Source organism: Giraffa tippelskirchi, chromosome 10 (assembly GCF_054371585.1).
Source record: "Giraffa tippelskirchi isolate mGirTip1 chromosome 10, T2T-mGirTip1v1.2.pri, whole genome shotgun sequence".
In the NCBI taxonomy this organism is placed as follows: domain Eukaryota; kingdom Metazoa; phylum Chordata; class Mammalia; order Artiodactyla; family Giraffidae; genus Giraffa; species Giraffa tippelskirchi.
In genome coordinates, this window is record NC_137284.1 from 117,374,840 (window position 1) to 117,388,401 (window position 13,562).

Below are 13,562 nucleotides of genomic sequence, written 5' to 3' on the forward strand. Positions count from 1 at the left end.
ACATATTAAGTGGTATACCCAGATTTTGAACCCAGGTGTATCTGATTCTGAGACTCTTCTGCTTAACCAATATACTGTACTGCCTCCTACCAGCAACCTTGAGTGCAGAGGTTTTAAAAGTGGATGAGAAATTACAGAAATTTCCATAAAAACCTATGAAACCAGAATCCTGTGGTCATGTGTCACTATTTCATTGCTATTTGATTGTTAAGCCATTTTAACTGAGTGCTTTAAAAATACGGCCACTTGTTAACATTTTTCAAAAGACTTTATTTTAGTAGAAATGATATAATCTCAATAGAGTCAAAGTAGATTTTTGTTGTTATGCATTGTGTAAAACACTTCAAATGTGAGGAAAATTGGAGGACTGATCCTTTACTGATTTGTAAATGTATATAAGGAATAAAGTGAACATATACTTTTAAAAATAGTAACTAATGCACGTGTTTTCACTTTGTAACAAGGTGCATGTATTCATTTTCTCTTAGGTGAGTGTAAATGTGAGGACACGTGGTCTGGATGCATAATGGGAGACACTGGGTGAGCCACTTCTATTTAAAAATAACTCACTGTTCCTTTCTTTACTGTGCTGTTGTCTGCTTAGGAGGATGGCAGTCAATAAGTTACTGCCTGGAACCCTACCCATAGGGATTTAAGACAAAATTGGCAGTTGATTTTCTCAGTGGCTGTGTAGGAAATATATTTTCACAAAATAGTCTTTTGTTTATGAAAACAATTGCTGTCTATTAAGCTAGTAAGTCAAAGATATTTTTTGAAGGGGGATTGGACTTTGAAATGTGGTGAGTCAGGGCTATGCAGGATAAATGATTCCACCAACTTCAGGTAAATATAATAATTTTTTTTAAAGAGTTGCTTTCTTTTTTAAAGATTATTGAAGCATAGTACAATATTGCATTAATTTCTGCAGTGCACCAAAGTGATTCAGTTATACATATATATACATTGTTTTTCATAGTCTTTTCTGTTATAGTTTATCATAGGATATTGAGTATAGTTCGCTGTGTTATACAGTAGGACCTTGCTGTTTATGCACTCCTTATATAATAGTTTTCATCTGCTAATCCCAGGGCTTCCCAGGTGGTGCTAGTGGTAAAGAACCTGCCTGACAATGCAGGAGACCTTAAGAGATGTGAGTTCAATCCCTGGGTCAAGAAGATCCCCTGGAGGAGGGCATGGCAACCCACTCCAGAATTCTTATCTAGAGAATTACCTAGAGAATAGGATCACAAAGTGTTGGATTCAACTGAAGTGAATTAGCATGCATGCATTCACATCTGCTAATCCCAAACTCCCAGTCCATCCCTTCTCCATCCCCTCTCCCCCTGGTGACCTCTGTCTGTGGGTCTGTTTCTCTTTTGTACATAATTTCATTTGGGTCATATTTTAGATTCCACATATAAGCGATATCATGTGGTATTTGTCTTGTTCTGATTTACTTCACTTGCTATGATAATCTCTAGTTCCATCTATGTTGCTACAAATGGCATTATTTCAGAATAAGGAAGGAATGAAATTGTTCGAACAATTTAAATTCAGTACAGCTTTATTTGGAGGGTTTGACATGAAACACTTGATAAATGAATTTACAGTAAATAATTGTAAATTCCATTAGTTAATTCACTTAAATATTTAACCCTTATGCTAAGAAGTGGGAATATAAATGAACAGGCTAGGGGGAGAGATTTTTATAAAAACCTATTTATTCTTATCTTAATTGTGTTTTCATTTTTATAAAAAGCTCAATGTAAAACAAGTTTTGAAAAATACAGAAAATAAAATTTGTACCACCTCTTTTCTTGCCATCAGGTGATAACTATGGTTAATATTAAAATGTGCTGTGCTGTGCTTAGTTGCTCAGTCCTGTCCTACACTTTGCGACCCCATGGACTGTAGCCCACCAGGCTCCTCTCTCTGTGGAATTCTCCAGGCAAGAATACTGGAGTGGGTAGCCTATCCCTTCTCCAGGGGATCTATTCAACCCAGGAATTGAACTAGGTTTTCCTGCATTGCAGGTGGATTCTTTACCAGCTGTGCTACCAAGGAAGCCCATGTTAACAGAGCGTTGTGAGCCAGAAAAATAAAATAAATCCAGTAGTTTTGTATTTTTTTCTCTTTACATTTTTATTGTTTTATAAAATTTGGATTATATTGGTTATAGCTGTTTATTCATTTTTTACTTAACATTATATAGTCAGCATTTTTCTAGGTCTTCATTCTTTAACACTATGATTATTAGTAACTGCATGGTATTTTAATTTTATTAATACATCACAGTGTAGTTAACAGTTTTCTGTTGACCATTTAAGTTATTTTCTTGTTATTTGCTGCTATAAATTGTGCCACCATAAATATCTTTATTCAGACATCTCTGCACACATAGCAAATTAATTCCTCAAGAAAAGTTTCTAAAAGTAAAATTACTAGATTTAAGGATATTTCACATTCTGAAAATTCTTAACACATAGGACCAACTTGCTCTATTGCCAGGTTTCTTTTTCTGTTGACCCTTGATTATTTTGGGGTGTGTGTGTATATATATATATTTATAAATATATATACTTTATTAATATATATTTATAAATATATATAATAAAAATTATATATATTTATAAAATGTATATTAATAAAGTAATTATATATATTTATAAAATATATATTAATAAAGTATATATATTTATAAATATATGCACACACACACACCCCCCAATGGCACCCCACTCCAGTACTCTTGCCTGGAAAACCCCATGGACAGAGGAGCCTGGTAGGCTACAGTCCATGGGGTCGCTAACAGTCAGACATGACTGAGTGACTTCACTTTCACTTTTCCCTTTCATGCACTGGAGAAGGAAATGGCAACCCACTCCAGTATTCTTGCCTGGAGAATCCCAGGGACGGCGGAGCCTGGTGGGCTGCCGTCTGTGGGGTCGCACAGAGTCGGACACGACTGAAGTGACTTAGCAGCAGCATAATAAAAATATATATTATTTGGGGATATATATATATATATAGTATTTTGAAGAATTGGAAGAATAGTTACAAAGAACCTTTTGTTTCTGAATCATAAGTTCTACCATGGTGCCTATCACTTCAAAATGCTAAACTCAATGTACATTTCTGTGGACATAAACTTGGGCAAACTCAGAGAGATGGTGAGGGACAGAGGCCTGTTGTGCTGCAGTCCACGGGATTGGGAAGAGTTGGACACTGGACACAACTTGGTGACTATAAACATCAACAACAGGAACAACAAAAAATGTACATTTCTATAAACAAAGGCATCTTCCTATAGGACCACAATTCAACCAAGAAAATCACCTAATTCTTAGCCCTCATTCAGGATTGGCCCTGTGTTTCTACAATGGCATTTTAGCAAAAACTTCAGAATCAGGATTTTTTTTTATCCCAGTCAGGTTTTGGTCTCTTCAGTCTGGGCTAATTCCTGTCTATTTTTGATTGTCACAACTTTGACACATTTGTAGATTACAGGTCAGTTATTTTGCAGAATGCTCTGCAGTTTGGGTTTCAGCCCGGGTTTAATATTTAGGAAAGACTTGTTGTGAAATAAATTATTTCTAACTCTCTTTGATGGAAATTACAGGTATGTAGGTGTGACTTGTTGTGAAATAAATTATTTCTAACTCTCTTTGATGGAAATTACAGGTATGTAGGTGTGTGTTTCCTTTGAATGGGTATGCAGATAATGCAGAGCAAATCATAGTTACCACTGGACTTCCCAGATGGCACAGTGGTAAAGAATCTGCCTGCCAATGTAGAAGATACAAGAGACATGGGTTTGATCCCTGGGTTGGGAAGATCCCCTGGAGGAGGAAATGGCAACCCGCTCCAGTTTTCTTACCTTGAAGATCCCATGGACAGAAGAGCCAGTGGCTATAGTCCGTGTGGTCACTAAGAGTCAGATTTGACTGAGCACATAGTTACCATTAGTCACCAATGAAGAATGTGTTGTTGTTGTTGTTGTTTAGTCACTAAGTCGTGTCCGACTCTTTTGTGACCACATGGACTGTAGCCCACCAGTCTCCCAGGCAAGAATACTGGAGTGGCTTGCCATTCCTTTCTCAATGCAGATGTTATGCATAAGTGGAATTTATTATTTATTTATTTAATATTTAGGAATAATGTACAGTGTTAACAGTGTTAAATTTTAAAACTAGTCTGCAAACAAGGGAGACAGAAATTATACCCAGCTATTGCTTTCCTTCTCTCTTATAGATATTATCTTCCTAAAAAGTTTACCCAGTGTAATATTGAAGAGTATCATGACTTCCTAAATAGTGGAGGTGGTGCTTGCCTTTTCAACAAACCTTCTAAGGTAATAAGTGTGATCAGAGTTATTATTAATCTTTCTCAAATATTATAAACAAATTTTCATTCATTGTGTCTTATGGAACGAAACTTTTCAACTTGGCTCAATTAATCATGGGCTATTCTGATGGGAATAAAAAGCAGGTATAAATTAGAGTTTTGCTTTCTGAAAAACGTTCATTTTCTTTTCGTAAAGCCAAATGAGGATTCATGGTTTGCTTACAAAAATAGTTTTACTTTGCATTTCTTTTTCATTTTCTTGATGCATTTTTCCCCCCTTTGGATACTGAATCGTAATTCATACTGATGGAAAAGGAGGTCTTTCTCCTCTCATTAATCCCCATCTCTGGGGCAAATTATTACTGCTGTTTTCTGCATAGCTAAGTTAATAGGTAGAGCTGAATTTTATATTAAATCAATGAATTTATTAATTTTTGTGATGTTTTCCTCATTGCCCACAAAATAACTTCGTTTCACAAGTTAATACAGTTGATAAAGAGCTTTTCACAGGTAATTGTATTTGATCCTCAGAACAATTCATTATGTAGATGGAAGCTATTATTATTATTATTATTGTTTTAAATATTAAAACACTTGGGCTCTGAGATGGCAAGCCATTTGCCTAAGATACATGGCTAAGCCAAGATTTGAATACAGACATTCTGACTCCAAATCCCTTGTTCCTGTTTGAAATGAAATTTTTAGAGTCCATCTGGCTTTGTTTTAGTCAATGCCTAGATCATCTTTTGCTTTGATGGCACTTATCAGACCCTATTTGGTGTGTGTGTTATATATGAAAATATGATTAAGTCTGAAATGGAATCAATACTAGACACTTCTAAACCTGTTCTAAAATTATACAGTCATACTTTGTAGCTTAGGAAAATAAAAATATGTTTTGAAATGATTGACAGGCCAGAAGTGTAGGTGTGACACTTGTGATCTCTCATATTATATTTGGTGCTGATTTTTCTACATTTTAGTGCCCTTCCTGGTTTTCATTCCACAGCTTCTTGATCCTCCTGAGTGTGGCAATGGCTTCATTGAAACTGGCGAGGAGTGTGACTGTGGGACCCCGGCAGTAAGTCTTTGTGTTTGGATGATCTCTTTAGGTTATTTGGGGTTATTCTAGATCCACACTAGAACTATATAGAGCAAGTGTTGTGCTTAGAAATTTCATAAGGTTTCTGGGATAAAGATGATAACTGTGAGGCTGTACATTTATTTTAGAAAATATCCTGATGCTTTCCGGAAAATGACACCACTTTCTGACATTTTCCAAATGTTTATATTCCTTAGGAATGTGTCCTTGAAGGAGCAGAGTGTTGTAAGAAATGCACCTTGACTCAAGACTCCCAATGCAGTGATGGTCTTTGTTGTAAAAAGTGCAAGGTAAATAAATGTTGATTGATAACCAACTGAAAGAAAAGAGGACATATTTGATAAGTTATTAAGGCCATAACTTAAATAGTTAATATTTAAGGTAAATATAAGCAAATAACAATAGACAATAGTAAGACCTACTGTATGTTGAGTGACAAGTGCCAGAGGCTTTATAGGGGTCTCACAAGTCTTGTGAGGAGTAGTTACTACTTTTTATTCCCATCTAACAGATTACAAAACTGAAGCTTGTAGTGATTAAATATACCAAGTAAATAAGGAGCTAGGGCCTGTGTGTTTGTAATCCCCAGAGTTTGTCCTCTTTCTACTGCCTCTCTGAAGAATGTGCACTTTAAATGAAACCATTTAATGTGCTATAATATATATGTAGTAATATTAATATTAATAACATAATGTAATATAATTTAAATGAAACTATTCTTTGAATAATGCATTTACTTTATTGTAAAGCCAAGTAGATATTCAATTCAGTTTAGTCCAGTTCACTTGCTCAGTCATGTCTGACTCTTTGTGACCCCTTGGACCGCAGCACACTAGGCTTCCCTGTCCATCACCAGTTCCCAAAGCTTGCTCAAACTCATGTCCATCGAGTCGGTGATGCCATCCAACCACCTCATCCTCTGTCATCCCCTTCTCCTGCCTTCAATCCTTCCCAGCATCAGGGTCTTTTCAAATGAGTCAGTTCTTCGCATCAGGTGGCCAAAGTATTAGAGTTTCAGCTTCAGCATCTGTCCTTCCAATGAATATTCAGGACTGATTTCCTTTAGGATGGACTGGTTGGATCTCCTTGCAGCCCAAGGGACTCCAAAGGATCTTCTCTAAAACCACAATTCAAAAGCATTAATTCTTTGGCGCTCAACTTTATTTATAGTCCAACTCTCATATCCATACATGACTACTGGAAAAACCATAGCTTTGACTAGATGGACCTTTGTTGGCAAAGTAATGTCTCTGCTTTAATATGCTGTCTAGGTTGGTCATAGCTTTACTTCCAAGGAGCAAGCGTCTTTTAATTTCATGGCTGCAGTCACTATCTGCAGTGATTTTGAAGCCCCCCAAAATAAAGTCTGTCACTGTTTCCATTATTTCCCGATCTATTTCCCATGAAGTGATGGGACCAGATGCCTTGATCTTAGTTTTCTGAATGTTGAGTTTTAAGCCAACTTTTTCACTCTCCTCTTCACTTCACTTTCATCAAGAGGCTCTTTAGTTCTTCACTTTCTGCCATAATGGTGGTGTCATCTCCTTCTTTTCATGGTGCTCAACTTGGTATATCTCTTGTATAGCTGTTGAGGCAACAAAAGAAATCTTTGTGGACATTAAAACACCTTTCATGTGTTGTACGTTACTGTTTAATGCATCTTTATACACCTTGTCTATTTTCCTTCTCCCAATAACATCCTCATGCCTATCTCCAAATATTTAAGCCTTTACATCAAGACTATGGTAATTTGGGGCTTACCTTGCTCAAAGAAATCTATTTTTTCTTTTCTCATATAAAATCTGGTATAATTTTATATTATTTCTAAGGTATAATATCTTTCTTTCCCTCCAGTCTGTACATTTTGCAGAGGCAGCCAGGCACTTACACTGTAATTAGAACAAGACTTCAGTAAATAATTGCTGAATGAATAAATAAATATGCACAGCATTCTCTTACTGATTCTTTGCTGATTGATCAGCTCTAATGAGTTGAGAGAGGGCAAAATATCAACCTATCATGTTAAATGCCCTATTGTGTGCCAGAAACTGTACTACTAAGTACTTGCAAATTATATCATCCTATATCCAGGTTTCTTAACTGTGGCACTGTTGACATTTTTGGCCAGATTGTTCTTTACTGTGAGGGTTATCTTATGTCTTATAGGCTATTTAGCAGCATCTCTGAATTCTACCTACTAGTTGCCAGCAGCACCCCTCCAAGTCATGATACCACGACGTCTTAAACATTGCTAAATATCCTCTGGTTGAGACTGCTGTCTTAGATAATGCTCATAGCTATACTTTGGGGATGGATATTATTATCCAGATTTTTTCCAGCTGAGCAATGCCAATCTCAGGGAAGTGAAATAACCTGCATAGTCTCACTCAGCTAGTAAAGAATAAATGTGCAGTTATACCCCAGATCTGCTGGCAGCAGTTTCTGTTGTTCCTACTTTACCACTGTGTCTATGGCAGGGTTTTAAGAGAAGCAAGGCACTGGCAGAGATCTCGGAAAGCACTCTCTAAAAAACGAAGACCAAACTAAATGTGAAATAGATATTTTTTCATTTTGTCTACCTCAACTGTTTATTCTGTCAGTTTCTCCAGCTGCCATCTGGGGATTCCCAATCATATACTTTAATCCTCAATGTTTTAAGTCTGCCCATCCATCAAATTGAAGCTGAAACTCCAATACTTTGGCCTTCTGATGCGAAGAACTGACTCATTTGAAAAGACCCTGATGCTGGGCGAGACTGAAGGTGGGAGGAGAAGGGGGTGACAGAGGATGAGGTGGTTGGATGGCATCACCGACTCAATGGACATGAGTGTGAGTAAACTCTGGGAGTTGGTGATGGACAGGGAGGCCTGGCGTGCTGCAGTCCATGGGGTCGCAAAGAATCAGACACAACTGAGCGACTGAACTGGCTGATCCATCAAATGCAGTCAATTATGCCATTTTTTTCTTGGATTTATAGAATTAAGCTCTTTGTGATATAATCATTGAAAGGAGCAAGTACAAAATAATAAAATATATAAAATAAAATGGTATGACTAACTGGCTTAGAATATGAGTCACAACTTTACCAGTCAAGTAAGATCTTTTCTTCCGCTTTCTCTACCTCATACTGCCATTCTCACCCCACCCAGGGCTCCTAGAGGAGTCAGAAGCAGAAGAGTGAATGGAAAAGAGGGATCAGGAGAACAAAATGAGAAAGCATGTCTGTTTTGTTTTCTTCTATATGTATTTATAATAATTTATATATAAGTCGGAGTTAGCAAACAATTTCTGTAAAAGGACAAATTTGTGGGTTATAAGGTCTTTATGTCTGTTGCTCAACTCTTTCTTTGAAAGCACCCATCAAAAATACAGAAGCAAACATATATGGCAGTGTCCTAATAAAACTTCATATACAACACAAACAGGAAACCAAAATTGTCCTTGAGGCATGATTTGGGAACTCCTTCTGTAAAATATTGCTTATTTACTTCTTTACTCATTTTCTCTTTTCTTTATAAGAAAATTCCTAAAGGGCAGTGATTTGGGTTGATTTACTGCTTCACCTCAGCACTTAGCACAGGTCCTCCTTTACCATGCTTATTTTCAGAAGTTTCCTGACAATTTGTGAACATTTACACTCTTGTATGAACTGTACCTTAAATCTGCTCATACTTCTGCCTCAGAAGTTCTAGAATTGTTCAGTTCAGTTCAGTTCAGTCGCTCAGTCGTGTCCGACTCTCTGCAACCCCATGAACTGCAGCACGCCAGGCCTCCCTGTCCATCACCAACTCCCGGAGTCTACCCATCGAGTCGGTGATGCCATCCAACCATCTCATCCTCCGTCGTCCCCTTCTCCTCCCGCCCCAATCCTACCCAGCATTAGGGTCTTTTCCAATGAGTCAACCCCTCGCATGAGGTGGCCAAAGTATTGGAGCTTCAGCTTCAACATCAAACCTTCCAATGAACACCCAGGATTGATCTCTTTTAGGATGGATTGATTGGATCTCCTTGCAGTCCAAGGGACTCTCAAGAGTCTTCTCCAACACCACAGTTCAAAAGCATCAATTCTGCGGCGCTCAGCTTTCTTCACCGTCCAACTCTGACATCCATACATGACCACTGGAAAAACCATAGCCTTGACTAGACCTTTGTTGGCAAAGTAATGTCTCTCCTTTTTAATATGCTATCTAGGTTGGTCATAACTTTCCTTCCAAGGAGTAAGCGTCTTTTAATTTCATGGCTGCAGTCACCATAAGCAGTGATTCTGGAGCCCAAAAAAGTAAAGTCTGACACTGTTTCCACTGTTTCCCCATCTATTTCCCATGAAGTGATGGGACCAGATGCCATGATCTTAGTTTTCTGAACGTTGAGCTTTAAGCCAACTTTTTCACTCTCCTCTTTCACCTTCATCAAGAGGCTCTTTAGTTCTTCTTCACTTTCTGCCATAAGGGTGGTGTCATCCGCATATCTGAGGTTATTGATATTTCTCCCGGCAATCTTGATTCCAGCTTGTGTTTTTTCCAGCCCAGCGTTTCTCATGATGTACTCTGCATAGAAGTTAAATAAGCAGGGTGACAATATACAGCCTTGACGTACTCCTTTTCCTATTTGGAACCAGTCTGTTGTTCCATGTCCAGTTCTAACTGTTGCTTCCTGACCTGCATACAGGTTTCTCAAGAGACAGGTCAGATGGTCTGGTATTCCCATCTCTTTCAGAATTTTCCACAGTTTATTGTGATCCACACAGTCAAAGGCTTTGGCATAGTCAATAAAGCAGAAATAGATGTTTTTCTGGAACTCTCTTGCTTTTTCAATGATCCAGCGGATATTGGCAATTTGATCTCTGGTTCCTCTGCCTTTTCTAAAACCAGTTTGAACATCTGGAAGTTCACGGTTCACGTATTGCTGAAGCCTGGCTTGGAGAATTTTGAGCATTACTTTGCTAGCATGTGAGATGAGTGCAATTGTGCGGTAGTTTGAGCATTCTTTGGCATTGCGTTTCTTTGGGATTGGAACGAAAACTGACCTTTTCCAGTCCTGTGACCACTGCTGAGTTTTCCAAATTTGCTGGCATATCAAGTGCAGCACTTTCACAGCATCACCTTTGAGGATTGGAAATAGCTCAACTGGAATTCCATCACCTCCACTAGCTTTGTTCGTAGTGATGCTTTCTAAGGCCCACTTGACTTCACATTCCAGGATGTCTGGCTCTAGGTGAGTGATCAAACCATCGTGATTATCTGGGTCATGAAGATCTTTTTTGTACAGTTCTTCTGTGTATTCTTGCCACCTCTTCTTAATATCTTCTGCTTCTGTTAGGTCCATGCCATTTCTGTCCTTTATCGAGCCTATCTTTGCATGAAATGTTCCTTTGGTATCTCTAATTTTCTTGAAGAGGTCTCTAGTCTTTCCCAATCTGTTGTTTTCCTCTATTTGTTTGCACTGATCGCTGAGGAAGGCTTTCTTATCTCTCCTTGCTATTCTTTGGAACTCTGCATTCAGATGAGAATATCTTTCCTTTTCTCCTTTGCTTTTTGCTTCTCTTCTCTTCCCAGCTGTCTGTAAGGCCTCCTCAGACAGCCATTTTGCTTTTTTGCATTTCTTTTCCATGGGGATTTTCTTGATTCCTGTCTCCTGTACAATGTCACGAACCTCTGTCCATAGTTCATCAGGCACTCTGTCTATCAGGTCTAGTCCCTTAAATCTATTTGTCACTTCCACTGTATACTCATAAGGGATTTGATTTAGATCATACCTGAATGGTCTAGTGGTTTTCCCTACTTTCTTCAATTTAAGTCTGAATTTAAGTCTAGAATTGTAGCTTGTACTAATTCCCAGGAGGAAGAGAACCAGAGTATGTGAAATTAACTTATCTTGCTTGTTTGCTTATTTTTATGGCCTATTTGTTGTTGTTGTTCAGTTGCTAAGTTGTGTCTGACTCTTTGCGATCCCATACACTGCAGCACACCCTGTCCTCTGTCATTCATTATCTCCCAGAGTTTGCTGAAATTCATGTCCATTGAGTCAGTGACGTTATCTAACCATCTAATCCTCTACCATCCCCTTCTTGTTTTACCTTCAATCTTTTCCAGCATCAGGGTGTTTTCCAATGAGTTGGCTTTTTGCATCAGATGGCCAAAGTATTGGAGCTTCAGATTTAGCATCAGTCCTTCCAGTGAATATTCAGGATTGATTTCCTTTAGGATTGACTGGTTAGATCTTGTTGCTGTCCAAGGTATTCACAAGAGTCTTTTCCAGCACCACAATTTGAAAGCATCAATTCTTCGGCATTCAGACTTCTCTATGGTCTAATTCTCACATCTGTGCATGACTACTGGAAAAATCATAGCTTTGACTATACGGACCTTTGTCGGCAGAGTGATGTCTCTGCCAACATCACAGTTTTAATATTCTGTCTAGGTTTGTGATGGCTTTCCTTCCAAGGAGCAAGGGTCTTTTAATTTCATGGCTGCAGTCACTGTCCGCAGTGATTTTGGAGCCCCAGAAAATAAAAACTGCCACTGTTTCCACTTTCCCCCCATCTGTTTGCCATGAAATGATGGGGCCAGATACCATGTTCTTCGTTTTTTGAATGTTGAGTTTCAAGCCAACTTTTTCACTCTCCCCTTTCACCCTCATTAAGAGGCTCTTTAGTTCCACTTCACTTTCTGTCATTAGAGTGATATCATCCCCACTAAAATCTAAGTTACTTGCCAACAAGATTCTTGTGTTTGTTTTCAGTTGAAATTGGCTGTGCCTAGCACATTTTAAATGCCTAGTAAATGCTTGATGAATGAATGAACAAACACAAAATTTTGTTCAGCTCTTCTGAAAAGTATCTGTTGGATTCCTGACTGGAGTTGGCAGTGTGCTGCTCATGTTCTATGAGCAACAGGAGACTCAACTGCCTGGAGGGTGGTGAACAAGGGAGAGAAGATGAAAGTTGTATGTGTGTATGTGTTGGGGAAGAGAAGGGGTCTATAATACTGTATGTGCTTGTGTGAGCAGAGTTAAAAACATAGAAGGACCCAGCCTCAAATAGTAACCTTTCAGAGCAAGAAAGAGTGGGATTGAAGAGGAAAAGAGAAAGATGGTAGCTTTATGTATCTCTTTTTGTTTTGTTTTAATGAATACTCTTGCAACTGATGAATCCAACAAGCATACAAGTTTATTTGTATGACTCCTACACTTAAAAGAAATATTTGAGTTGAAAACAGACCAAAGAAGACTCTCACAGACAGGTACAAATAATAGAAATGTTAAAAGGGAATAAAAGACCAAGCTATAGATCTGTAAAAAAAAAAAAAAAAAAAAAGATGCAGGAAGAGAAGATGGTAAAGGAAATCATGAGAGTAAATAGCTTTGCCATTTCCTCTAACTTTTACAATTCAGTCCAAAATGTAGCTTTCAAATTCTTAGCTGATGATGTAAAAAAGAATAATATGATAAAAGTACCAGTAAGAATGAAGGATAAAGTATAAATCCATAAGCTAGTTGGAAGAAAGAATTGCTGGAACTTGGACTGGCTTGTCATTCTGGTACAGATGTACCATCAAGCACATCCTATTTTAGCTAGATCTTGTAAGGCTATGTGTGATGACTATGCAAATTACTTCATATGTGAGAAACTCACCCTGAGAACTATTAAATTAACATTTTCATGCAGTAGCTATGGTTTTCACAGATTTTCATCTTAAACTAGTTTAAGGTATTCCTATCCAAAAAAATTTCATTTTGCATTTTTAAGATGATACTGTAAGATTTTTTTTTCCTTTGACAGTTTTGCACATTGAGTTTTGTTCATTTTAGTTTCAGCCTATGGGAACCGTGTGCCGTGAAGCAGTAAATGATTGTGATATTCGTGAAACATGCTCTGGGAATTCAAGCCAGGTAACTTATGAATATTTTCTCTGAATCCAAGGGGGAAAAAGTAGGAGTTTGTTTAGTGAGCTGACCCTCAGATGGAATGGAAATGGGCAGCATACTCATGTTTTTCTTTCATGTCAACTCTTTCTCTCCTTTCATTAATTTTTTGGGAATTGAAGTTTCAGTAATCAAAGCTTGAGCAGATGTTCAGTGTGATTTTGTCTTAACGTTGAAATAATCTTAAGACTGT

General features: G+C 37.8%; 1 protein-coding gene across 24 annotated transcripts in view; it reads left to right on the forward strand.

Annotated features, from left to right (window-relative positions):
* ADAM22 (ADAM metallopeptidase domain 22) overlaps positions 1–13,562 on the forward strand; it is a 266,992-nt gene that overhangs the window by 188,410 nt on the left and 65,020 nt on the right. For all 24 annotated transcript variants that reach the window (XR_014066643.1, XR_014066641.1, XR_014066644.1 and 21 more), the window contains 5 exons: positions 489–540; positions 4,252–4,351; positions 5,354–5,425; positions 5,644–5,736; positions 13,256–13,336. Coding sequence is in view for 17 of the 24 variants with exons in the window: in XM_081533901.1 (XP_081390027.1) it covers positions 489–540; positions 4,252–4,351; positions 5,354–5,425; positions 5,644–5,736; positions 13,256–13,336 (398 nt within the window). In the remaining 7 variants the exon portion in view is untranslated. The remainder of the gene's footprint in view (positions 1–488; positions 541–4,251; positions 4,352–5,353; positions 5,426–5,643; positions 5,737–13,255; positions 13,337–13,562) is intronic.